The 27,929-nt window shown below is 38.5% G+C and overlaps 2 protein-coding genes across 8 annotated transcripts in view; one reads left to right on the forward strand and one right to left on the reverse strand.

Moving 5' to 3' along the window:
• The window catches only part of FNBP1L (formin binding protein 1 like), a 52,023-nt gene extending 47,693 nt beyond the window's left edge, over positions 1 to 4,330 (forward strand). For 2 of the 3 annotated variants that reach the window (XM_082766257.1, XM_082766255.1), the window contains 2 exons: positions 291 to 439; positions 827 to 1,943. In XM_082766257.1, the coding sequence (XP_082622383.1) occupies positions 291 to 439; positions 827 to 1,005 (328 nt within the window). In that variant the 3' untranslated portion in view covers positions 1,006 to 1,943. Of the gene's footprint in view, positions 1 to 290; positions 440 to 826; positions 1,944 to 2,106 lie in introns of those variants that run through there. The other variant, XM_082766256.1, reaches the window with a different exon arrangement.
• A 253-nt stretch (positions 4,331 to 4,583) lies between these two features.
• The window catches only part of BCAR3 (BCAR3 adaptor protein, NSP family member), a 99,804-nt gene continuing 76,458 nt past the window's right edge, over positions 4,584 to 27,929 (reverse strand). For 4 of the 5 annotated variants that reach the window (XM_082766249.1, XM_082766251.1, XM_082766250.1 and 1 more), the window contains 9 exons: positions 15,503 to 15,631; positions 14,017 to 14,459; positions 12,837 to 12,937; positions 11,118 to 11,755; positions 9,185 to 9,300; positions 7,897 to 8,068; positions 7,646 to 7,757; positions 6,526 to 6,738; positions 4,584 to 5,682 (listed from right to left, as the gene is read on the reverse strand). In XM_082766249.1, the coding sequence (XP_082622375.1) occupies positions 5,495 to 5,682; positions 6,526 to 6,738; positions 7,646 to 7,757; positions 7,897 to 8,068; positions 9,185 to 9,300; positions 11,118 to 11,755; positions 12,837 to 12,937; positions 14,017 to 14,459; positions 15,503 to 15,631 (2,112 nt within the window). In that variant the 3' untranslated portion in view covers positions 4,584 to 5,494. Of the gene's footprint in view, positions 5,683 to 6,525; positions 6,739 to 7,645; positions 7,758 to 7,896; positions 8,069 to 9,184; positions 9,301 to 11,117; positions 11,756 to 12,836; positions 12,938 to 14,016; positions 14,460 to 15,502; positions 15,632 to 27,390; positions 27,511 to 27,929 lie in introns of those variants that run through there. The other variant, XM_082766253.1, reaches the window with a different exon arrangement.

Consider the following 27,929-nt stretch of genomic DNA (forward strand, 5'->3'; position numbering starts at 1 on the left):
GAGACACAACCAGTGTCTCTTAAAGTGAACTCTTTCCATTCCATAAGGCTCATCATTTTTCTGTGTTTTGTAGAGACAGGTATGTCAAAGTTATGTGTTTTTGTAGCAGAATTCAGTCCAAAACCTTTGTTAGATCAAAACATTTTCAGAAAATCACCTCCAGGAGCAAATATAAACACTGTTAACAGGCCTTCCCAGAACAATATGGTCTTACCCTTCTGTGATGCATGTTCGGTGTTTCAGAACTAAAAACTCCAAAGAATCCTCACATTCCAATCATTATATTACAGCCCTGAAGGGAGTTACACGGATGATGCAAATCAGGAAGTACGAGGCCCACCACAGCAGCATGCACATCCAAATGAATTTGATGATGAGTTTGAAGATGATGATCCATTACCAGCTATAGGACATTGCAAGGCAATATATCCCTTTGATGGTAAGGTTGACAACATACACTACAATTCCTTCAGTAAAATGTATGGATTTCTTTTGTTACAGAGAAGAGAAGTAAAATGATTTAAAGTAAATTAAGTTTTATGAGTAACTAGTTGCTTATAAGATCTGTGGAAATATTTTATAAGCAAGCTTAATTCATATGCAGTACTTTTCTGCTGTTTTAAGATAAATATTAGCACAGCTACTGGCAAATATTCAGCTTTACAAATAAGACGAGGTTTTCATCTGCAAGCCTGTTTGACCATATGTTCTCTTGCACAGATTTTTTGATACTTCCTGTTTATATATAATCTGTAAACTATGGTCTGGAAAAAAGACTTGAAATTCTGTCTGCACATTAAGACTTCTTTGCCTTTTGTTTTCCCAGGTCATAACGAAGGCACTCTAGCAATGAAAGAAGGGGAAATTTTATACATTATTGAGGAGGACAAAGGAGATGGGTGGACAAGAGCTCGGAGACAAAATGGAGAGGAAGGCTATGTACCAACGTCATATATAGATGTAACGCTAGAGAAAAACAGCAAAGGTGCAGTAACCTATATCTAACAGTAAACTGGCAGCTTACAAGTATACATTCCGCAGGGAAAATAGTGGACAAATAGTAAGTCACACAGGTTCATGGAAAGCATTAGAATAACAGAAGTGAGGAGGGGCCTGTTGTTTGCAATGTGAGTTTGCCACAGCTTTTTCAGATATGACAGCATTAAATTGGTCTACAGTTTTGGCCAGTGTTTTCTACTTTGTTTCACTGTTCCTGCTCTACAGAGAACTAAATCCAATTCAACTATTAAATGGAGAAAGACCAGGATTCCTGCTTGTTCTACACAGTACTTTGTTTGGTTTTATAGAAAACTGAAATTTAAGTTTTAAAGACTTCTAAGATGTACTGTTCCCATTTCTTAATTTAAACTATATATTTAAACCAGAGGTTTTTTTCCTCTAATAACTAACTGAACTTGGTTACTGAAAATTATTAATTTCCTTCCTTAGAAAATACTTGGCAACTTTCACCTCTTAAACAGGAAAATCTTTTCTGATTCTAAAAGCTCAACAGAGCTACTCAGGAAGAAACAGTATGATTAAAAGGACAGAAAGTCCACTGACCTGTGTTTCTCCTTCCCTTTCTGTGGTTGTAAAGTAAAATGTTGTGTACAGAACACAACTTAATGATTTTAACTCTAGATACCTTAAACCTAAAGAAACCCCACCAAAACTGAAACACTACCAAAAAATCAAACAAGCCAACACTTGTAATCGTTGATGATGTTTCACTGAATTTTAAGCTCTCTGCTCCGGAAAAGGGAATGATTTTATGTTCTTAAGTTGTGCCTGTAAGCTAAGTCTTTGAATTGCATAATGTTTAGTTTGAAATCAAGCTCTTGAATGTACAGTAATTAATTCCCTCACTGTTAATCACTGAGGTTTGGAAACTGCATTGCACTACTTGATTACTAGAGAAAAAAAAAAAAAAAAAAAAAAAGAAACTAAGCTAAAAACTAAAAGCTTGTATTTGTAATGTGGATTTGTGGAAGTAATACAAGGCTAATGCATAGCCACTGAGAATGGCCTGTTAGATCTGAGCACACTTCTCTGTCTTCTAAAGGCCTTCAGTAACTTTGTTCTTTTCTTTTTCCTCTTGGACTGCAGGTTCCTGAAGCGGGTTTCTGAGAAAATGGGCGAGATCTTGAAGGAGGTTACATGCAGCTGCTTGGGGCGGGGGGTGGGGGGAGAAGGTATTAGACTGGGAGGCCCATTAAACAAGGGGAAAAGCTAGTTGCATGAATGCATGCAGACATACATTTAGTCACTAACATTCTTAGCATTTCCATACATAATTAAGGATGCATTACAAATTCTTAAATTCGTGCAGGAAAATAGCATTTCTTTACCAGAGTAAAAAGGCAACTGCTCCTAAAATTTTTTGTTTTCGTTGTCATAGGTGGTCCGAAGGGCACAAACTAGATTTTAGCTTGTGCAACATTTTGGTCATCTCATTTATACTTTTTTCCAACTCATGTAATTGGCAGTCATTTAGAACCATGTCAGTTACCAGTCTGCCTGTGCCACCTCCATGCTCGCCCTTAACCTCCTCTTGCATGCCTAGGACAGTCGGGCATGTCTGTGTAACACTTTTTTGACATCATTGCTTTTCTTATTTTGTAACAAATCATTCTGTTTAAATATCTTCAACACTAGAATTTTATCCCAGTATCCATGTATGCTGCTATAACTTTTCCACAACTTTTCCACTGCAACCATCATTACATTCCAGTTTTTGGCATAACTGATAAGAGACCATAATGTATTTATGTTGATTTGGGGAAATAATACATCTCAGCTCTACCCTACAATCCAGTCAAGAGAAACTCCTAGACCTGTAGTCCATCTTCAGCACTTCAGTAACCTACTGTGCGCACTGAAAACCTGGAACACCACCAGAGATTCACCACTGCGAGCTAATGACTGTTTTCAGAAGTCGACTGCTTGCCATTCAAATGCTGCCTTAAACTAGAGTGCCTAAATCTGTTGTTTGCCAACACTACCACTTACAGTATCTCACAAAGGGCTTTGTGTCTCAGCTCTTTCCACAGTGCTGCAGCTGCTGAGGTAGCCACGGTAGGTGTTTTCTAGAGTTCTACATTACAGGATACATGGTGCATCATGACTTTTATACATTGGGACGCATATCTCTTAATTTGACTTTAATATTTTAAAAAATATTTTTATGGAACCTTTTAGTTTTTGACTATGAAGTTCCCATTTTAATTACTGCAGTGCTAGTCTGTTTCCAGGTGATGCTTCATTGTATGGACCTGTTGAAATTTGAGTGATACTTTGTAATGATCTATGTGCACTTTTACTTGTAAACAATTGAAATTTGGATATGTTTATACGTGTAAATATAGTTGTCTGCAGTGCCCCTATTGCTTATGTTGTCTTGCCTCCCATTTGTGGTTCTATTAATAACTACATCATATCTGATCTATTAGGGTGATAAGAATTAGACTAGCAATGTTGGGCAGGGGTGGGAGGGATACTTGCATCAAACAAAGCTTGTCAGCCAAGCCAACTGCTGTTTGGGGAAATGAAATAATAATCAAAACATCCTGTTTTCCTGGGGTCTGAAGCAATATTTGGATGTAGCAGTGCTGGATTCTTTTTAATTTCAGTGTTATTAGGAACTGTACTACGAGTAAAACTGAATTTGAGTGACTTGTGTAGAGGTTTATTCCTTTTGTTATGTATACCACTATTACACAGCTTGACCTAGTGTATTATGGGGGCTATTAAACTCTAAAGTTTAGATTTTTGGAGCTTGTATACAGGGTTATTTATATAATAATGTGACAATACTCAATACTGACAAAACTACTTATGTAGTTTTTGTTTTGTTTTAATTAGTGCTTTTTTATTTTAAAGCTAGAAGTTGGAAATGTGATCTGTGTATTTTCTGCTAAAGGGCCTGTGGTTTGTTTGCCTGGCTAACAGCCTTGCAGGTCAGTAATAACACTTCCTGGTAAAGGACTGAATGTTCTTTTCATGCTACTGTTTGTTTTTCTAAAACCAGGATTTGCTTCCTTTGGAGGCAGGTTGCTTTCATGAGGGATAGTGCAACTTGTTATGAGGGTTATTAAGCATAGGAAAAAAGACATCTGTCCTTGCGTAGCTAGTTATAAATCACTTCTTCTAAAATTTTGAACGTGAATTGTCTTAACGAATCTTACATTTTCTAGTAATTTTTCATCTTTTTTTTGTGCACATGTTGATTTCTTAAATGTTAAATGCTCTGTTTTAAAATAGTGTTCTCTGTTGAGAATATTTTCATGGAATAAAAAATCTTTTCATGGTCTAAATAATTAGTTTCAACCTTTTTCTTCTATTAAGATTGACAGGGAGACTTAGAGCATCCCAGCCTAAACAGGAAGTTTGTAACCTGCTGTTGTGGTTCTAGAACCTTGGCACTGATTACAGATGGTGGGAACAGAATGCTACCCTTTTGGTATTGGTCATTTTTCTGGTTAGCCTACTCACTATTCCAGTACTTTCAAATGCTGTAACATCTCACTCCAGAAGCAGGCATAATGACAAACAGTAAATTCAACACTAACCATAGTTCTTGCCTAAATATTTGTACAACTTCTGAGAACACTGAATCTGTATTTGACGAAGTAGAATTTGCTGCTAAAGCATTTTTATGTAAACATCATGCACCCTGATTATCTATGAAAAGTGCTAACAACTTACCTTTTGCTGTCATCCAAGAAAAAATGTAAGTACTGCTTATCAAAATGATTCACATCCATAGATGATGAAGCAAGTTTACCATATACATACACCCACATTTAGTCGTATTGGAAAGCATTTTAATCATCTGGATTATTTGTTCTCACCATTTCATCATTCATTTCCTGGCAGCATAGCTGTTGTACAGGCTCCAGTAAAAGCCAAAGTCCTACAGATTGTCTTAAAAAAAAACACTTTTAAGTTGTCCCATCACAAACACAACTAATTTTCTACTTTCATAGGTAATGTGAAATTTAAGCCTTCTTTTGCAGTCACAGATCATTTCTTCAACCACAGTATGCAAATAATTTTGCATAAAGATAGACTTTAATTCACAATTCTGTACATGGTGTTTTGTACTCAGTTAAGGAATATTATACAACTGAAATTTTCTGCAGTGTCACATAGTTAATCTATCACTTCATTTACACTATTTGCTTCATTTTAATATCATTAAGAGGCTGATGCCCCTTGTTGTAGACATTATGAAAACATTGCAACACTAGAGAAATACGGAAAGCTGTAAAACTATCTTACAGGGATAACCTACCTGTTTAAAAAGATTATTAAATGACTTGGTGCCACAGTAAATAAATAATTTGTTTTAGAAATCAGTAGTTTTAAAACAAGTGTGCATTGTGCAGTTAAAAGTTCTAAACATCTTGTGAAATGCAAGAAATTTGTGCAGTATCAAATTACCAAAAGAAAACTATGGTTATTTCAAGTATATCACTTAATAGTGTTTAGAGTCTTAGATATGTAATTGTTCCACCTGCTTCACCAGAGGAGGTTCCAGTTTTCGGGAAAGTGCAGTTAAAATCTGGCTGAATTTCTCATATCTTTCATTTTGATTAACTTGTGCTCCTTTGCTGCCCCAGAGCAATCTCATCTGAAATTCTGTCTTGAAGATTTCACTCATCTCTTCATCTGGTTGGAAGCCTAGTAAGTAAAAAAAAAATCCCACAGTATCACCATCAAGCAAGTTTTTTTTACTTCGAAAAAAATGGCTTTTAAATTGCATTCCCTCCAATTAAGATAAGCTTTAGTGCACTGGTTTCTTTTCCACAATTCTTTTAACAAGCTAGAAGACTGGTGAAACTCTTTTCCTTTTGTCATACTCCAGTACCATTCAAATACTAGGATAGGCTTTCCTAGACCAACTGTTATGGTCTAGAATAGTCATTATAGCCTGTATATAATTGTCATTATAATCATAGCCTGTAATTACTGATGTATACCTGCTGCCTGCAGAAGTACTTACATGTCTTCCCCTTCTCAACTTTTTCACTGCAAGTTTAAATTACAGTCATATTACTAACACATTGCTGCTTTCTGGCTGCAAACAGTCAAGATCTTGGTGTTGTATCTTGGTCTGCTGGTAAAGAATTTTACTGTGGTGATTTATTTGCAAAGATAGGAATAGGAATTTTAATTGTACAAAAGGCAATAAGTTATCCTCTGTCCTTCCTGTACTTACATTCAGTTGCTAAAAGATTGAGCATATTAAGTCCTGAGACCTTGGAGAACATTTAGCAGAAATGTATGCTGTATTGCTTATTGTAGAACTATAGTGATGACTAACTTGCTGTCTGTTTTTAAACAGTATCCATGGTATCCCTAGCCTACGTTTCCCGCAGCACATTTGCTACCATCTCAGCTTCCATGAAAGCTGAGAATTTATTGCAGTAACTTCTATTGTCACTTAAGCTAAGATCTTATTCTTCAGACATAACCCACACATTCTGTTAACGTGCAGGAGCATCTCCTGCTGGTGCTCCCTACCTTCCAGCATCCGTTCTGCGGTCAAGCTGTACATTTCTGCATTCTGTGCTATTTGTCGAGCTGTGATCAAGTGCTTGAGCATTATTTCACAGCTTTGGTCACTGCTTTCCCACAGGTCCATCCCTTCAAAAATGACAGCTTGTCGCTCCATTAAGGTAACAAGAGGCATCAAGAGTGGCACTGTTATGTTGTTCTGTGGAGAACTGATCATCTCTGGAATACAGAGTAACATACCATATCATCAGACATTGTAAAAGTGCTAACTGAAGAAGGTGGTATAATTGCAATATTCTTTTCAAAGTCAGAAACTGGTGTTTGTCTCCCACTTTTCCTACCTCAGATGCACCTCACCTCAGATGCACCTGAGGAAGATAGCCAGGATAAATTAAGTGTTGGAGAACAGTAATTGCTACAGGAGAAGGCTCTGCTGAAATATTGGTGGCACAGAGATTTTAAACATGCTTAGCCACAACACAGTCTGTGGGAGCAACAAGTATTCCTTCTCTAACGATTCTTGTAGCCACAGAAATGTGCAGAGAAATATTACCTCCCCCTTACACCCCTATGGAGACTAGGGCAGAAAAAACAAAACAAACAAACAAAAAGACTGATGCAGGAGCAGTTGATGTGATCAGAGGAATTATCTGACTAACCCATTCTTTGTATTTCAGAATTCATCTTCTGATCCTACAGGCAAAGCTTATAAAAAGCAAAAGCTGCCAGAAAAAAACTTTTTCTTCCCTGTATAGGACGAGGGAGATTTTTGTCCCGTCTTTGAAGCAAGATGCTGCAGAGTCATTCCTCTCAGTTTCTGCTCTGCTGCATCTTCCACAGAGGTGGGTGTGGGGTTGAGCAGACATGTTACATTCACACAATGCTACATTCTACATGGATGCACGCATACAAGCACATGCTCATGTGTGGCTGGCAGACTGTTTCCTTCTATTTCATTGTTTCATTCTATTTCATTAATCTACATTATATAAGGTCATGTAGTCAATTTATGATACTTGGTTACAAAACAGCAGCTGCCTCACATCCCTCCACCTGCAAGTGGTAGTGGGGAGAGGTAAAAATATAAACAGAAACCAGTATCATTCTTGCTCACTCTTCCACTCACCTTGTCCTTCATGCAAAGCTTTGCTAAACGGCTTCAGCTGTTTTTCATACATAATGGCAGTCTGAGTATAATGATGTCTTAAAGAGGTCCAGGTTTGTTCTAACCTAGTGACCTGTTCAAATGAAATAGGAATATCCATTTTTTTACTTCAGTAATTCACAGAAGAAACACACTGCTACTGTGTAAATTAGTTAAAATGAACCAACAAACAACTCCATGTTTTGGAACATAAAGTGAAAGCAGATTTTTACCTGTGGCATTTCCAGTGCTTTCATAATGGCAGAAAACGCATACAAATCCCCCAGCGAGTCCTTCAGCTCCACTGCGACTTGGATGATCCTGTTTAATGTTGCAGCTCTGTCTTCTAGATTTCCTGTGCAACCCAAGATATCCACAGCTATTCCTATTGCCATAGTATTATGCCTGCAAGTGAAACAATTTGTACTGCTGGTTATTAATTAGTAAAATAATAATACATTATGCTGTACATTAATTCAGAGAAGATCAATTCAAAGGTTTATTTCAACATTTTGTGCCTAGCAAACATACTTATTTGCGCTTCTTAAAAACATCTTTGTATCAAGAGCAGCAGTGCCATTACACAGAATATATTTTTTTCCAAAATTATGTTCTAATACATTCTCCTAAGATACTAATTACTATTGTGCAGCCAGATCTCTTGTGGTACTCTGTTCAAGGAAGGTAAAACCTGGTTAATGGCCTGCCAGTGTTGTAGGACAGTAGTTGTGAAGTCCACTCAATAGTAAGCACAGAGCATGGCTGACTGCCTGAACTAGCCAAATGAGTTACTTTTCATTTCACTCCACACTTGAGTATGTCAAGCACACTTTATAGCATGCTAGCTGGCTGGCTATCCCTCACGTTTTGAACACAAAGTTCTGCTTTTTCAGTTCAGTCATGCAATGAATGACTGAACCCTGTAGAAAACAGCTCCACCCAGTTCCTGTTGTCCTCCACACAAATCTTGGGATCTTCCCCCTAAATTTCAGCAGTTGAACTACTGAAATCTGAATCAGAGAAACTAGATCAGGATAGAAGATGCTAATTATTATGCATTAACTTGTGCAGAGGCTTTACAGAAAACTGCCGATCTCTAGTGGCTTTTTTTGTTTGTTTGTTTTTGTGTTTTACTTTAAGGGCAGTTCTTCTGCCCTTTTCCCCAGTTGCAGAAGGTTATTATTGTCATTCTATACCACAAACACATGCTCAGATAGAACATAGGTCCTCTGAACTTTACCTAAAATCCAAGTGCTTAAACGAGAGCTGAAGATGTTCAGCAGATCTAGGACCCTGCTTTCCATACCATTTGCCTTTCCCTATATTGCCAGGATGGAGTTGCCCTATGATCTCAAGGAATTTATTTTTGCCAAAGAAGTGATAAAGTATCTCACTAAATTATCTTCTGTACACATGAATTCAGAAAACCTTGCAAGAGTGCATTCTTTGAGGAGATGTTGAGTGCAAAGCAGCAATGCCTTCACCTTCTGGCCATCTGCCCTGTGTAACAGGAACATTTACCTTTCAATTAGGTCCAGACGCAGTTGGTGTCCGTAAGGCAGGGTAATCAGTTCAAGACCAGAGTTTACTCCCATAAGCCTCCTTATTTCTTCAGAAACTCCCAATATCCTTGCCACCTGACAAGTGCAAAAAATTGTGTTTTAGTTTTGAAACTTTTTTTAAAATAACAACAGAACTACCACAAACCTGCCCACATAGAGGCAGTCCAGAGCAAGACACACACAGCTGAGTGTACAACGTTAGAATAGTCATCTAAGAACAACTTAATTAACTTACGGACAGTCGGTGCATCATATAAGAAGGCCTTTTTTCATCACAAAACTAAAAACATGTGACCTAAATGCTGTAATTTATGTCTTTCACACCCAGTAAAAGTTTCGTATGCAAGCTCCAGGAAATGTGGTGCTCTCTTGTCCTGATGCTTAATCAACATGGTACTGCTTTTTGGCCTTAAAGTACATGCACATTACACAGTGTGCTTTGCTCTCTTCATTTCTAAAAATACAACATTGCAGAGAATTGTTGAGAACTAGAGGGTTCTCATAAGGATTAATCAGTAAAAGGACTTTTGGGAGGACACAACATTGAGTGCCTAATGAAGTCAGTATGGAAAGCTGCCACCCTCACCAATTTGTCCTTGCTTTCTAAACAGACAGCATTAGTTACTGGTTATATCAGTAACAATTAGGTATGATAATTACAGGCAAAACTAAATTAATATAATGAGAGATTATCTGCTGGATAATCTGATGGCTGTACATCGACACATTTACAAACCTATCTGCCTGTTATTTCTGATACATCCATCATCAGGCTTTCTTGGTTATGAAAAGATGAAAGCAATCTGTGTCACAACAAGCCTTGCTGGTGCAAAATCTAGCACTGTCGAGAAACCTGTTTCTCTCCTAGAGAAGCAGGAGTGTGATACAAAGCCCTTGGATACACCCTGATTGCAACTACTTCACAAAGATCCCTCCTCAGGCATCCAGGTGGCAGACATTCACTGCATCACTAAATGAATGGGTGCTTCTTTCACAAATGAAATTTTCTATATACATATTATATATATATAATATATATATATATAAATGCTATTATTGAAGGGGAAAACTGAGCTCCTGGTACCACAAGGAGGACTACAAATTTCAGCCTTATCACAGATCTCAGTACAAAGCATTCATTTTGGCCCAGTTCGCATGCCAATCTCATTGTATCATACTGCTCTTATCAGTGCAATAGTATGCAACAAGTCACCAGTGAATAAGTCACTGGCTCTCAGCTCCATGAGAAGACGACAAAATACAGACTTCTCTCTACCTGTCCCAGCTAGTTACTGTTCCTGCTCTAAAATACAAAAATCTGGATCTTTAAGACACTCCAGTGCCTCTTAACTAATTGTACAGGCTCCCACACTACCAGCAGGCTAGTTTCCTTGGCCTCATTCCAGTTTATACATTTTAAAATAAGGAGATGGTTACTGGAGGAAGGCTGCAAACCCATAGGCTCCCCCTTCGTACATGAGCATCCTGGAGAGCTGCTGTCCTGCTCTAAGCTAACATGCCCCTTCAACAAGTTTTTCTGAGTCACCATGTGTCTGAAGCCTCATGTAGCAGCAGCCAACGCTAAATGAGAATCAGATACACAGCAATTGACAGGAGATTAACGAGATGTATGCAGCACTGAGAATTTGAGTCTAAAGTCAAAGCTGCTGGAAGGCACCTATAATCCAAAGGACTTTTTGGCCTTGTTCTTCAAATGGAAAAACAAATCCCACCCTAAAAAGTCCTGTAAGCAAGTCAACAAATTTATTACACTAGCTGCAAATCTACACATTAATCTTTTCAAATCAACGTTTGGAAAGTCTAAGCTCATACAATATAAAATATAATGAAAAAAATCTTTCTAAAATTACTTTTTTTTTTTTCTTTTTTACCTTGCAGTCCATCCTAAGAATATGCTGTGCAATAACCTTTGGATTGTTCTTGGTGAAAAGCTCCTTCACTCTTCTTAACATTGATGTTTCCAATGGCTTGTTTTCAGGAGGAAGTAGTTTGGATTCAAAATCATTTGGTTTAAAACTAGACACTGTCTCAAAAAGAGGTGCAGAAAACATGCTGTTGTCTTCAGCCATCTCAGTTGAATCTTCTGAACAATCTGCAGAGTTCATTGTAGGGTCATCATCCAGGATCAAATAGCTTGTTTCAGAGTTCCTGAATGAGTGTGTTCCCTTCTCCTTTCGTGTCAGATGCTCCACATAGCTGTTTTTCTGACACAAATGTTTTGTTGCTGGAGGATCTCTGGCAGGACTTAGTTCACAATAGTGTCCATCTGAACTGTGGGAAGCCACAGGAGAATCTGGGGCCTTTAGCAGGGATGCTTTGCTGGGTTTCGGTGGAGGCTTTGGACAGAGCTGACTGTCCGATCCTCTAAGAGCTTCCCCTACCTGCGTCTCAGAGGTGACTTTCTGAACACATGTTGGGCTTAGAGAAGGTTCACTGCCTGTTCTAAATGCAGGAGAGCTTGGACAGGAGTCTGCATCTGCTTCAGGTAATTGAGAAGGATGTCTTGAACCTGCAGAAGAAAACAAAAAGAAAAAAAGTTACTATTTTTATGGTACAGTGACTTAGAAGGCCAAAACATATACAATTCCTGAGGAAACTGTCCGCTCATGTAAATTATTCACCGATTAAATGTATGTGAAATTGTATTTTGAGGAAAGAGCTAGCCAGCAAATTCCATTCAGTTGCTGATCCTCCCGAAATCCCACATACACAGAACAGCTGCACTAAAATGTTATTCTGTGGTAATGCTGACAATAACTCTAGTCCCTGCTGCATACATGGGCTATAATGTCAGAGCTGGATAGCCTCCATGGCTTAGAATAAGAGGTTTCTATGTAACTTGATCTATGCTATAAAAACAGAAACTTCCAGCCATACCACATAAGAGATGAATCATTTCTGAGAATGGTAAGTTTAAGATGAAAGGAAAGTTTCCCAAAGTCAAGCCTGAGCACGTAGTAAGGTATGGAAGGAATGAATTTCAGGGATGCTCATCTCTTTGCTAAACAGTAGCTGATTTGAAGATCTGAAGAAATAGATTCATATACTTCTGTGTTAAATATTTATGCCTCATACTGTATTCATTGCATACGTAAACCTCAACATCCAATACAAACCTGAACCCTAATTCCCAATCTCAGTTCTCACTGCATTTGCTGGTATCTACAGCTAAGTGGCTTTACTGCTTGTTCCCAAGGAACTGCTCTCAAGGAAACACTGATTTCCATGGAAGTGAATGCTACTTAACAGACCGTTAGAAAGACGTGAGACAATTCTTATGAAGCACAAGCAAGGACACGAAATACTGTTGAAACAAATATCAATGCCAAGTGTAGCTGTCATTTTTTTGTGTGTGGAAGCCTGCTGAATTGCACGCTGAAGTAATGAACTAGCTGGCACACTGGAAATAAAGAACCTGTTCCTGTACTGAAAGAGCAATCAGTGTATTAATTCAGCTTATATAGGCCAATAAGTACTAACTGTATATACAGTACTTAGAACACTCTACAGTCTCACTCTGGTCTGAAGTGTAACAGATCACCTGGGAGCTCACCGCTTGTGTGTGTAAAATGTGTAATTACAAAACATACCAATCAGCAGGTAGCTCTCCGACTGGTGAGTCTTTAAAGGGAATCTTTTCTCCAGAACATGATCCAAGCTAGTTGGCTGGCTACCACTTTTTTCTTTGTTTCTAGGGTAGACAAAAATGCAAACACAAACATCAATACACACAACACGAATATATCAATATATCCAACAATCTTAATATACCAATCTAACTGACAGAACATATCCTAATCATGGCTGAGATCATCAGCTTTCTACTTGGGCAACCTGTAAGATCAGTACTTCATGCTGGTATGGTAGCAATGAAATGGGCCATATACTGTGTGAACTTCCAGCATTTATGAGGGTGTTTCTTTGAATGCTGAGACTTTTTAATGGAACATTCAATCTGGACACTGAAATTAGTAGCCATTATCCCATACTTGGTATTTTTTTTGCAGCAGGAAAATACGGAAATAATTAGTAAAAAGACTAAAATAAATAAAAAGACTTCTCTGAAGCAGCAAGAGCACAATTTTATTTTAACCCTTCAGTTCATACTAGTCTATATTTGCTAAGCAACCGAAGAACATGTTGCACTCCTGTTGTGCTTCCAGAGTCCACATTCACTCTCACCCTGAACTCCAACTGAATTATTCCTTCCCTCTCTCCAAAAAGCATCAATCTACAAATAGAGAACCAGAGACAAAGCCAACCCTTTGGAACTGCACATGAGCATCTTGTTTTTCCATAGATATTTTCAGAATGCAATTATGCACTTATTTTCCATGCCACTAGAATTTCTTAATTTGCTAGGCTAATCACATATTCAAATGGCCTTCAGGAAGCACTGTTTTGTCATTATTCCAATGCAAATAGCAGCGTAAGAGCTACCCTGTAAAACTGGGGCATGTTCTCATTCACATAAGGACTGCAGAGCGCAGCCTTGCCACTTAAGTCATAGCTTCATCCATCTCCATTTATTTTACCTCCACAATGTATTTTATATTTTCTAAAGATCTAGCACAATAACCACCATGTAGAGAACATCTTAACAATTTCAGGAAGTTTCAAATAAAGGCTCTACAGTATCTTTCGCTAAACATCAGCAAACCCTGACGCCCAGTCCTTCCATCTACAGTCAGAATGAAACTTAACATCACCTACACTGGAGCTGATGGAGTCACCTCTTTTCACCCTGTAAGGACAGAAAAATTAAAGTACCTCATAAGATTTCCTCTGGGTATGCTCTGCTCCTGTGACTGCATGCTGGATTTACCAAGGCTCAGTCTTTTTGCAGTTTCTGTTTTTCCTTCAGTTATACCTTCCTCTTTTTGACGGACTGGAGTTACGCCATACTTTTCTTCTAGACACCTGAGAGGTACAGTCCTGTTGATAGGCTGAAAAATAATTGCTCCACTCTGCTTTGATATTGGTGTGCGATTCCCAACATAGAATCTAACTAAGCCAGGGATACTGTCAAAACTTTCAAGTTCAAACTGATACTGAACACGGCAGTAGGCTTCATTGAACCTTAGAACTGTTCTGTTGATTTTAAAATGCTGAGAGGTATTTTTCCACTGACAGGTAAGAACAAAGTTCCCAGGACTGGAAAGAGAATCTCTAATGAGAAAATCTCCATCCCTCTGAACTAGGCCTTCTGCCACCTTTAAGGAAAAAGAACACAGAATAAATGATTTAAGAATCAGGAAGTCGATCACCAAACAACAAAATATTCATACACATAGGACTTAATTTAGCTACTCTGGCAGGACAAAGCTAGAAAATATTAAGCAACTCATAAAGCATGGTAGAAGAACATCTCTGATTCTAAAATTACAAGCTCATCCCACAGTATCTGGAAGGACTCAGTGGAAAATGCCCAGCAGCCAGAAGCATGACCCACTTTTGCATGTATAAATTTCTTCTCATTTGCTAATAGAGTTTAAAGAATCTGAATATATAGTCACACAAGAGTTTAGAAGTCATTACTACAGGACCCCAGGAACTGTCCCTTCATTGTTATCTTAAACAACAAGCTTTTGTTTTTTATTCTTCATGAATGCTGCATAAAACCAGGAAGAGTCAGAAAAATCTGTTTTAAGTTAGTCCTTTGCATTTGATAAACTGTGCATCTAACAGTAAGTTGAAAATGTGACTGCTGTGCCCGCTCTTGTTATGTACACCGAGGGCAGCAGGCAGCTTGAAGCTCTGGTGAGAGCTGGGTAGGAGAGAAGCCTGCAGGTGGAGCTCCAGGTGCCCTTGCAAGCCAAGCTCCAATACAACGACAGCTTTCACATACTACTAACTACAATCGATCAAAATGAAGTTACCGAATAGATTTATATTTTTCCCTCCCCAAAATCTGATACACAATAAAGAAAACCAACAACAGCATTTGGTTCAGTACAATGATACCAGTGTGTCTGAACTATATTTGGGGATAGCATTCTGATATAAATTCCATTTCTGTCTTTATTCAGTGCAGGAAAATCCTGAAACATATATTCCACCAGTGTCTGCCCTGAATCCTTCATCAACCTCATTTTACACCGAGTGGTGATAAATGCAGCTTTCACACTAAGAAGGCATTACATTTCTACTAAATTAATGGAGGTATCACAGATGTGTGTAGTACCTTAGTGCAAAATTCTTTAAAAGCTCAGAGCACTCTTGGCAACACAAAGATGAGAATCACAGAATCACATACCTGCCGAGGAATACGTCCATGGTACCAGGCATGGCTACGCAAGTCTTCGCTACTTAACTGCAGTTCTTCCTCTAACTCCTTCTTCAGTTTTTCCGGGCTGTTGTCCATAACTTGCCGCTCCTTAGAAAACTGCAATAAAAGATTAAAAGCTTCAGCTGTGCCAAGTTTAGTCATTAACATTTTACCTAGGTTATAACTTCCATCACATGATCTGCACTAACCCACTGGAATGCAGGTGGCTGCTTTTAGCAGGCTGGCCTGGCTTCAATATCTAGGCTGTATTTTGCAAAATCCAGCATTGAGGTAACATGATTGTTATACACTGCACAAAATGCAGCAGTGATCTTTCTCTATACCAAGCTAATAATGACACACCTGCAAATCATTTTTCTTACTTTCTCTTCCCAGTAAGAATTTTAACTGTACTTCACTCAAAAAGTGGAGTTGGACCCCAATTCCCTACTTCAATATCCTTTCTCCTTTTCAAATTTCCATTTTAAATCCTGATTCTTTTTTTTTTTCATTTTTATATCCTTTTGGCCCATCCAATTAAAAACATTCCATGTTCAATATTTCTGTTGTACTAAGAATAACTTGACTCTACCAATGTAAATTTTCACCCTTAATGGGCTTACTTCTAAGGGTCACTAAATCTGCATGCCCAAGATGTTTCCCTTCTTATGGGAAAAAAGCTCTTGTTGTCCCCTAGCCCCAAAAGCACAAGATCTACATGGAGATCTCTCTCTCACTACTATAAAACTACTGTAAGATTTTCTAGAAAATTTCCATCTTCATCTCTTGGAGTACAGTTTCCATGCTGGAACGCTCCCATCAGGGCTCACTGGTCCTTCCCATGGATGCAGTGCTACTGCTAGTAAGGTCATGTGCGTATTTTCTCTAGAGATTTGTCAAGTATTCTTTCATAAGCACTTAGTGGAGAAAAAGTTCTTTGGACTTCCTTACATCCTCTCAATGGTCAGGGACTCCCACCTCAATGTTACTGAAGAGACTTAGAGTAGTTCAGATGGAAAGGACCTGCAAAGATCATCAAGTCCAGCTGCCTGAGCACTTCAGGGCTAACCAAAAGTTAAAGCATGCTACTGAGGGCGTTGTCCAAATGCCTCTTGAACCCTGACAGGCGTGGGGAATCCACCACCTAAGAAACCTGTTCCAGTGTTCGACCACCCTGATGGTACTGTGTGCAGAACTGCACACAATATTCAAAGTGAGACCACTCCAGTGCTAAATACAGTGGGAGAATCACCTCTTTTGACCGACTGGCTATGCTGTGCTTAATGCACCCCAAATGCAATTCACCCTCTGGGCTTCCAGGGCACACTGAGAGCTTCAAAAGTCTAAGGTACTCAGCAGAAACATGCTAGTGGCCGGCAACATGCTGCTATGCTGAGCAAAGAATCAGAGTATGCTCCCCATTAAAGGAAATAAATAATAATAAGATAATTAAAAAAGAGAGAGTGGCATAGGCATCCAGTGGGAAGGTAGATTAAAATGCAGCAGTTTCCCCATGGCATCACACTTTTTATCTTGGCTGTGGATACCAGCTACAGCTTAGATTCCCTTCCCTGACACACTGATGTAAACATGCAATGTTTCTTAAAAAGGAAATGAGAAAGCCATTGCTCACCTACCAATCCCATTTTTCCCATGAACACTGCTCTCTATAGTGTTTTCCTGTTGGTGTTGAATATTCCTACTACCAGCTGTGGGAGCAGGTGGCATACAGTTAGCACCACTTTCAACAATCCTCCCTGCAATTTTAAGTAGACTGAATTACAACGGTTTACTAGACAGCAGATTTTTGGAGGAATCATGCCAGAAGAGGCATCCTGCTGCCAAGGCTATTTAAACATGCTGAGAGGCCTGAGAAATTCTGAGATAAATTCTAGTTCACTCTATTTCTCTCTGATTTTCTCAGAGAAAATGATGGTGATTTTTTTTTTTTTTAATTACTATTATTATTATTATTTTAAGATAAGCTCAAATGAGTGTAGTATCTTACAAAGAAAAGACAAAAACAACCTGGTGCAGGATCACTTTTCACTAACTTTGCTTCTGTGAACTGTAACAGGGTGGTATTTATCCATGCAAATTTTTAACAAGGAACAAATCCTTTGTGCTCTGGTACAGTCAAGGCCTTTCACCAATTCCTCCCAACCCTTTCAAAGAAGAAAAGTCTGTGCTGGAACAAACCACACCACATGACCTTCACTGCAAGCAATTTTTCAAAAACAAAACAAAACAAAAACACATGGCCAACATCAAGAGATAAAGGTACTGGCTGTAGAATGAGTCATGCAAGACACTGTGGTGAGGATTCAGATCTAAAAACCTAACAAAGTATTAAAACATAGTCAAGTAAAGTCAATAATCCCCACCTCCAGTTCAAACTTCTGTGAGCTGTCAAGCTAACGTAGCTAAAAAAAGAACCAGTGGCACATGCCTGCCACCTTTGATTTCCCAACTCAAATGGCTGGCTACCCAGCTGGCTGGCATTGATTCCAGAATTAACAGTTAGACATTTCACTGCCACATCATACGGAGTTACGGAAAGCATCATAGCATTTACACAAGCTGAGGGGGTAAAGGTACAGCATGCAAACTTAAGAGTAGAATTTTCAAGAGCACCTGAGCCACCCCATTTCTGTGGAAGCAGGTAAAAAACTTTCCAAAGTCCCCTCTCCAATTTAAACAATAGGATTCAGTTGTAATGTTATACATATCTTTTACATTCATAGCCATGTATTTTGCTGACTTTCTCAAAGGAACTACTACTTACAGATGAACTATACTTATTACAAAAATAGTATTTAAAAGATATTTTTGACTGAATAACTGAATAGAGATACTAAAACAAAACTGGTTTAGCAAATTGTTTGCATAATTCCCAAAGCATCTCACTGGTAGACAAAGCTATTATAAGTGGAACACGCTACAGCATACAAATGCAGTAACTGTGTTTGCTTAGGAGAACTACCCAAGAGAATGTTATATATGGAGTGGTAATTCGTGTCGAGGAGATGGTTGATATTAATAAAGAAGGGGGAGATGTGGGACTGTGGCCATGGGGGTCGGCAAGCCCCGTGGTTGATGATAACATCAGACTCTTAACGATGAGGCCATCAGGAACGTAAAAGCGTTTAGAGGGAACAAAGAAGGGTGATTCAGGACACTCCGTGCCCTCTCGGGTTGCTTGTTCTCCACCCATTAAGGCATGGAAGCTTCTGGATGTTTGCTGTTGCTGTTACATTCAAAGTTGTTTGACCAATGAAAAGTTGTTTTGAAAAGGACTGCTGTGGGGAGAAGGGTATAAGAGGGGAGCCTGTCCTCAAGATTAAAAAAAAAAAAAAAAAAAGGCAACACGATGTGATGAAGTTATGTCATCAATAAGCAGAAAGAAGGAATGAAAAGGAACAGGCTAGCAGAACGGAGACCGGGACGGGAACAGGCACACTGATTGCCTCATGAAGACAGGTTCGGCCAGACTCAGCAAACCGCCCAAAGCAGCTCGTACAGCAAGGCGCTGGAAATGGGCGCACCGGAGCTGGAGAGAAGCTCGAGCTGAGAGAAGCGGAGCCGCGCACACAGCTGCCCCTCGCTGGTAAGCAGCTGCGCAGTATGGGGAATCATACGTCCTTAGGAACAAAGACTGTCCTGGTAACCTTACGGCTTATTCTCCTTATTAACAATCGGACAGTTTATGAGCCTGAAATATGGGACCACACTGAGGTCAAGGTGTGGGACTCTGCAACTAAAAGCGACAAGGTTGCAGTGGGCTTGCTCGGCACCTGGCGAGCAGTCTCTGAGGCCTTAAAGAGCCCTGTGGGACCACAGTCAGACACGTGTGGTTTGCCAGGCAGTGAGGGAGCTGCGGGCTCGTTCACTGATCCGACTGCTATGCCATCGGCCCCCCCCGCCGGTACTGCCATCGCAGGCCTTTGCTGTTCTGCCCCCTGGTGACCTGAACGTGCCTTTTGACCCAGGCCCTTTTTATTGGCCTTGAAAAGGAGATGGATATGCTTTTCTTCGATTCGGGAAGAACAGGATACATAAGGCCCAGAGACCGAGTTGCTTGACAACTTAAAGCGAGACGTATTGCTCAAAAGGAATGGAAAATGGAGACATGTTCGTAATTAAGAAAAGGAATGGAAAATTGAGACTCTTAAGTCGTGGAACTTAAAGGATTGTTTGTTACCTTTTCTGATTGTACATATGTATAGGCATACTCGGGTTTAGTATGTAAAGCAATGTTCTGTATATTTAGAATGTTTGATGTTCCTATGTGCATGTTGGTGGAGCGTAGACTCCCTGCACACCCAGTGCTGTTTACTTGCCTTTTATACCTTTTATAAACATTTCTTTTATAAATATTATTAAATTCAGATTGAGTTGAGACTTCATTTATAACAAGGAAAAGCAGTAGGTTTTTGCATATCAACTGATTGTACTGATATAAATTATCTTAAAAACAAACAAACAACAACAAAAAACAGGCAGATCCAAGTTACATCTGAATTTCAAAACCAGCATAGAAACCTAGAATTTCTGGTGGTTGAATGGGTTATTTCACTACTCCAGTGAATGTAATGAAACATATTACACTTGAATTACATCTAGCAACACAACATGAAAAGCATGTAAGGAATCCAAACCAACTAAATTGTTAACATTCACAATTACTCGTTAAAAATCACCATCGTTTATCACTCTGAGCATACTCTGTTGCCAGAGGTCAGACATCTCCTGAGATGAAGCAAATACACTGAAGTAAACCCTTATGCAGCTCTGAACGTAGTGGAGAGCTCCTGCAGCTAGCACACATCCCAAAATATGCAGGGGGCAAGCTGCATAACAGGTAGGCAAGTTCAGTGATATCATGTCTTCCTGGGCAGTGTCTTTGTTTGAGAGACTCATTTCTCATATAAGCTAAGTATGTTAAAAGAAAAGTGTGAATGATAAATTGTCTGTAATCATACCAGCCTATGCCTTTCTATTCTAAGGGCTATATATCCAAGGCTGCCCATCCTGCAAGAATGTCTGCACACACTCAACTTCACATCATGCTCAAAATCAGCTCAGAAATAGCCTACACAATCATGTTAATCTGTAAGCAAGGAAGAGAGTCAGCTTAGAACAGCATAGTTAGCTATTTCAATAGACCTGCATTTTAAAAGAAAAGGTGATTTATTCTGTGCAACGTGATGCAGATACTGCAGCCCCATTTCTCAATAGGTCACAAAACCTGAATGTTAATGGACAATAATGGCATGATGTACATTTTCACTAACTTCATAGCAATAAACCATTTAGTATTATGTCCTCAGTTGATGTCTTTCTCTAAGACACTTTGTTGGCTCCTTCCCAATGACAGAAAGAAAACCGAATTTGCATTTGAAGCCTGAGAGTGAAGTGGATGGTAAAAAGCAATTAACGAGAAAAAAGAATCTAGGGCAAAAAATTAAAGACTTAAGTATATTCTGCAACAAAACACAGCTAAGGCAAAATAGGGAAGTTACCAGTCTAAGTATGTCAAGACTTCCAAATAGTAACAACCCTGTCAGAAGTCTTTGGAACATTTACGCAAATTAAATCAGCAAGTCTCTTTTTATATACAGATGCTTTCATTGACCTTCAAAGAGCTCCCTGTAAGAGGTGCTTTCCAGAACTTCTTGTTCACATTTTAGTTGCAATCATTTCAGTCCTGGTGCCAGTTTAAAACATTCCCACCATGCTGGTTTTTTGTTTTGTTTTGTTTTTAAAAACAGATCTCTGTAAGAAAAACAGTAAATATCTCTCAATGCAGTATTATCAACCTTAGTGCAAAAGCCCTCAATCCCACTTACATAGCTGATGGAAAAAACCCAGAGAGCTAAGAGTTTGGAGATGGAAAAAAAGTCCAATCAATACAATTATTTTAGTGGTTTTAATAAATGCCACAGAAGTTGATTATATTACACAAAGTACTTCTACTTCACAGCCATTGCATCTGTAAAAGCACAGCCTGCTTTTAGTTAAACAATGTCATCTTGGTGTTTCATAAGGTTTTACATTTTTTCAGGCAAGTATTAGCCCAGAGGACTGAAAACTGTAAAATAAAGTTTAAAGAAGTCAAACATAAAAATACAATCTCGTTGCATGTAAATTTAGAGAGGACTTGACCTACCACAATATGCTGTACCCGTGACACTTGTGAACCCATGTAAGGAAACCTATAATAACCTGTTGTTCATGCATCCAAAATGTTATTTCCATTTGAGTAGGGTAGTTGCCAAGGGAAACGTGATATATCAAGCTTGTGTCCATCATCCTAGCTGAATCTACCTCTCTAGATTAGAATATTTTTTACTTGTGCTGAACAGTCTACTGTATGAGTTTGGAGGTAAACAAAAGTCCCACAGTTATTTCTGTTCCCTAGTGGCACTGGATTCTTTCTCCAGTTCCTATCTGCATCAACGCCAATGAAATACATGTAATGTACCAGGGGACTACTGAAGCAGCTGAGAGGAGAAATCACATGGCTTTCTACATATATCCCTGAAGTTGTATTTTATGCATTCAGCTTTCATGGATTACCTCGATTAAAACCAAATGACAAACAAACATAATGTAAGTAGGGGATGGCCTAGACAGAAAGAAAACTTCTTGATTTCTGACGTGATTAAGAGTTGTTTTCATTTATTTTTAAACAGTTTTAATTATGGAAGGAAGAACTTTACTACCTAGACAATTTGAAAGTGGTTTAAAATCTGTCATTTTGGATCTGCATCATGTATTTCATTTCTGATAACAAGGTATTTCACATAACCTCTCCTTGTATCCTCCTGGCAAAGCATTATTTAGTCAAAGCACAGCCAAGGACTGTTACAGATACCTTACCAACGGTGGCTGCATTTTCATCCAAACTCAATTATTTCCTGGTGCTTTGCACAGCTCTGCCAGCTGGTGTTTAAAGTAGCCCAACAGGCAGCCTTGGAAGCACATGATTTTCAGTTGCCTTGAAGTTTTGAAAACAAACAAGAAAAGCAGGAGCAGAGAGAAAAAAGAAAAATGAGGGATAAGTGAGAACAGCTCTGTGGAAATGACAGCGTGACCTGATTGAGGAAGTAAGTCAAGCCAGCACCTTCACTAAACTTTTAATAAATATACTAGATCTTTCTCAAAACAGATCTATGATAGGTTTCTCCCAAACACATCTTTTCTCCAACACTGGAGGCCTGCTACTTTTGCTTAAGAGCACCATGAAGTGTGATCTACAACTTCCTCTTGTAATATCTAAAAAAATAAAACTAAAAATTCACTTTCAAAGAAGGGAAATTTTAAAGAAATTCTTCTATTTCCAAAGCACTAGAGAGCAAACCTTAATCATCATGATCATACAGAAAATGAAGACGTTCAAGTTCCAATTCTGAATTAAAACATACATCACTGCAGAAATTCCTGAAGTCTCTAACCCTGGACTCTTGTGATCTTGATCAGACTGTATGTCTGGCATTACAAGCATTTTAAAATATGCAGTTATATACATTTATAAGATGTTTGATTTTATTTAAAAGTACAATGTATCTTATTTCATTTAAAACTCTACTAACCAGCCACAAGAAACAGCAGAGTTGAACTTGACATTTAGAATACCCATGCAGAACCACTCTCAATCTTTGCTTAAAAACAGTCTTGTTGGTCTTTATCTTTTCCTGGCCAGTGACTTATTATTTTGTACAAGAGCTTACAAAGGGACGAGAATACAAAGATAAAGTTATTTCAAAAATATTTTTTGAGAAAGTACTAACAGAAAGAAGGTAGTTTTTCAATGCAGGAAAACATTTTCCGATTAACTTGGACATTTTGAATGACAACTGTGGCAATGTTCTTCACAGGGGCAGTTTTCTCTAACCTTCCAGACTGCAGAAAGTTCATGCAGGACTATAACAAGTGCTATGTTAAGTAATGGGAGGTGCAAAACAGACAATGAAGGTCTCCTTGCATACGTGACTGTCAGTTTCTGCAGGATTTAATTTTTATATTCTAGTGTCTTAACTGGTTGAGACATAAGCACAGCAAAAGTTTATGTATTATTTGTTCTAAGACATACAAGAGAAGTCTAGAACTAACCAGAGCCCTGAATTAATATAGGAGAATGGCAGCTTTGAAACCACAACATTTCTGCGTGGTTGTTTAGATACAAGCTGAGAACTTTTGAGGTTACTGAGGAAGATATAAAAAAAAAACCCACCATGACAATTTCCATTATAACTGCAGTGGCTCTTTAACATCAAATAAACTCCATCCTGTGCATGTCCTCAGTCTGCCATTATAAACAGCATAATGTAACCTGCCTGACATTCACAGAAAGTAGCTATTCTTTCTTAACTAGTAAACAAGGTATTTGTTTGGGAGGAGGACAATAAAAAAGGCTTTTATTACAGGCTTTTAATTCACTCTAATGTCAACTGAAGGCAAGAGAAAGAATTTCAGGGGACCCTGGATCTACCTTCCACTACAAAACTACATTGATAAAAACTCCTTAATTTTCTAGGTGACCACATTCAGAGCGAGGAGGACAGCTTCATTTCCAGAACATGGATCCTGAGAAATCCTGAGTGTAGATTTAGTCAAATCCTAATCTCATCACTCAGTAGCGCTGGGGATTTTTCCACTAAATGTAAAAGATTTTAGAAGTTGATTACTTCTTTTGTTTTAATCTGAAAAATACCTAAACAAAATGTACTATCAAGAAGTTAAATGCTGGAGAATGTTCCCATAGCAGTGAACAAGAATCCCTTACAGAGAAACAATGGTCCCTTTACTATCTATATATGTATGAAAGAGAGTATATTGCAGTGAAAAATGGAAAAAAGATACACACTGTAAGACTCACCAAAAACTCAAACCCTATGGCAAAACAGTGAGGAGTCCAGGCAGCTACACAAAGTTTCATGCCATTTTGATAAGTCAGTGTCTCCCATCTGGCCCTCTACAACATCCACAAATTTAACATCAAAAGGCAGACCCATAATGCTGGGTGGTGATGACTCGTTAACTCATGTTATCAAGCCCAACTGCCTCCACATGCAAGCTGAAACTGGATACACAAAGCCCAAGGATGCCAGTGAAACAGATTTAGATCATCACATACTGAAGAAATATTAATTAAGATCTACTATCTATAAAAAGAGTTTGCAATTCATCCAGGATAGGAGATGGCACTTGTAATAAGTAGTTGCTTATAAAAGGCTTCTTACCCATGCCACATTCATAGCATTAGTACATTGCCCAGCAGTGAGACAGATCAGCACGCTTGAAGTTTTAAAACTTGGCAGTCCCAATAATTTGAGTGGCTTTCCCTTTTTGCACAGCTTCAGCTGAGGGTGAATCACAGCAGAGAATTAAGAATTGAAGTATTTGAACATCACAGAATCATGGCATGGCTTGGGTTGGAAAGGACCTTAAAAACCAGCCAGTTCCAACCCCTGCCCTGGGCAGGGATGCTACCCGCTACATTAGGTTGACCAGGGCCCATTGCAACCTGGCCTTAAAGACATCAAGGTCTTTCTTTCCGATCATGATGGCCAAACTAACTAGAACAGCAACAACAAAAATAGTAACTAACTAACTAAAATTTATTGTGGCAAACATACCATTATTTACACCACTTGCTTCATTTTTAAAACACTGTTTATTACTGATTTATTCTTAACTCTCAAAAAAGGCAATATTTTGGCTCCAAAGTGGTGCATAGTCGCAATTTATCATTCTCTCTCCATAGTTCCACCTCTACACCCCAAATAGAAACCTTAAGCCTTAAAAACTCATTATTTTCCTGAAATACAGAAGCTGACCTTAACTGTAAACAGCTATTACAAACAAATGGGATTGTAAAAGGTACCGACACGTCATGAGTGAAGAATGTTGATCCAAGCTGAGATCTTCTGCACTGATTATTGTATTTTCTATTAATGTACGGGGAACTAAACCAAACTTCTTGAGATCTTAATTTCACATGCTAGAAGTACAGTGAAATGCAAGTCCTGAAGTGCTGAACTTTTTCCTGTGCTGTGAAGGAGCACAAAGAACCCTTGAGCATGGCCACATATCACTTTCAATTAAATCAGCTAATGCAGTTATAATGAATTTATCTTGATGCCGTAAAAAAAAAAAATCTCTCAGATATAGCTGCTGACTTTAACATGCTTATTTATGGATCAATTTGACATTTAATTACATGAATACTCCCTATGAAAACAAAGAATTAATCTCACCTAATTACACAAACTGATTTTGCTTGAAGTGGTAGGTTTCCACAAATTAAGACAACTTACGCCAAGTTGTTCATACAGTCCAAGGCACTGTGGCACTTAATGGAATATACATCATTTGGCCTCAAGGTGAGAGCCTTACTTGACTTTACCACCAGCTGTTTCTATACCTACAACCATTTTCTCTTAAACAAATGCACCCCAGTTTCCTACCAAAGGACTTCTTAAAATACAAGTTCATCGGATTCATCTAATGCTAAATCTGCATTCTGGAACACATGCATTCAAATCTATTTTAAATGCTGCAAATCTCTTTAAATAGAACCTTATTTTTGAAAGAGTCCAGCTGTATTTTTTTTTCTGCATAAAAGGTTTTATTTTTTACCATCCATATTGCGAACACTATTAATGTTTCAGTTTCTTTAGAGACCATATATATTGGACCAAATGGAAAGTTGCTATGACAACACCACCGTTATTTTAGGTATTAGGAATTCATGCCAAGTTGAACAAAGGACATGCATGGTCAAGAACAACAGTTTTATAACTGTTCTGACAGCCAACAATAAAACCCAATCTCATTTTTGAAGTTTTAGAACAATACAATTTTAAGCCTTGTGTTTGAAATTCTAAAGAAAATGAAAATTACAATAACAGGACAGCATCTTCAGCTCTCCGTTCTCATGGAAACTTCTGGTATTTGTCACAGTCAAAGAGAAGACAGTCTGATCAAAGTCACTTTTTCAGTATGCCCAGAAGACTGATCCCCACTTCCCACTTTCAGAAAGGGACAGTTAGAAGGCTGAATCACTGGGCATCAGAGAGGTAAGGAATGGTTGTTCCCAATCTGTAAATGCCTCCATCAAAAGTTGGAAGACTATAGGCTACAAGACAGCAACCTTAACATCCTTCCTCATTGTAGGCGTGCCAGAAAAAAACATACATACTAGACAGTAACTTAAAGAGCTGACCATAATTCAAAGAACCATTCAAGCATAAACCTTAAATAAAAAGATTTAGAAGTTTAGGTGTAGCTTACAGATCCTCAAAAGTTATCGCCTAAAAAAAAAAACAAAAAAACAAAACCCAAAAACTAAGTCACCTAAAAGTAAATCTACCTGATTACAGTACAGTTACCCCCTTCTGAAAACATAGCTCTAAATGTTTAAAAAGACTTGTTCCTCGCATATAGTGTGCATTTTGTTCACTTTAATTTTAGAAGTTCTGAAATACAAGGTCAAGTCCAAAATTGTCTGAAGGGTTTTTATAAATGAGCTTCCGAGCAAAGTTGCCTATATTTTCAATAAGCAGGTAAAAAAAGACAGGGAACAAAGTGATCTGATTCCCATTCTGAAAGCTTGAAACTTTGCTAAAATTATTTTCAACAAGTCCAAAGCCAGGGCATTTTCAAACTTGCAGTTTCAACATGAAGATAGTCGGATTCAGGCTCATAAAACTGAAAGCTGTTTAAGCTTCTCTCTGAGATAATGGTGCATTGTGTTCTTTAGAACAGAAACGCACTGCATCCATCCATCATATAAACACTTCTGAACAGAAACTAAGAGCATTACAGACGAGTGTACTGTTTATTTACTGTTATTGAAACAGGGCACCTACCTTGACTCTGATAATAGATTTACGATGATAAAAGCAGCAAAGTGCTGCAATCAGCATTTGAAAAACATTATAATCCTTTGGCATTTTCAGTTCTTCTGCTCGTGTGTCCTCAAGACTGAAGATGAATGGTCACTCTGAGTAGTTTTCAGAGGTTTAGCAAGCTCTTTAGTATGACCGCTGCCTGCCAGTGTTGCTACACCCCCTGCTCACGTATCAGTCTGGGACGCTTTCCACAGCTGAAGTTGATACTATCAATTCAGTCACCACTGTCATTCTTGCTTTCAGCATGCCATACAGAGTGTGCCAGAATCCTCATGTGATCTGTTCCACTCACCCAGTGAAATCCTAGCTCCTCTATCTTGGTATCCCCTGGCTCAGAGCTGCATTTAAGACACCAGCTCAAGGCAAACTTCTCGATGAGATACAGAACCTGATTGTCTCCCTGTGCTGGTAAAAGCTTAATCAGTTGCTCCAGCCCAGTCATGCAATATTTTTATCTGCACCATCAATAACACCTCCAAACACATAAGAGATAACCG

Source organism: Aythya marila, assembly GCF_965140915.1.
Source record: "Aythya marila genome assembly, chromosome: 8".
In the NCBI taxonomy this organism is placed as follows: Eukaryota; Metazoa; Chordata; class Aves; order Anseriformes; family Anatidae; genus Aythya; species Aythya marila.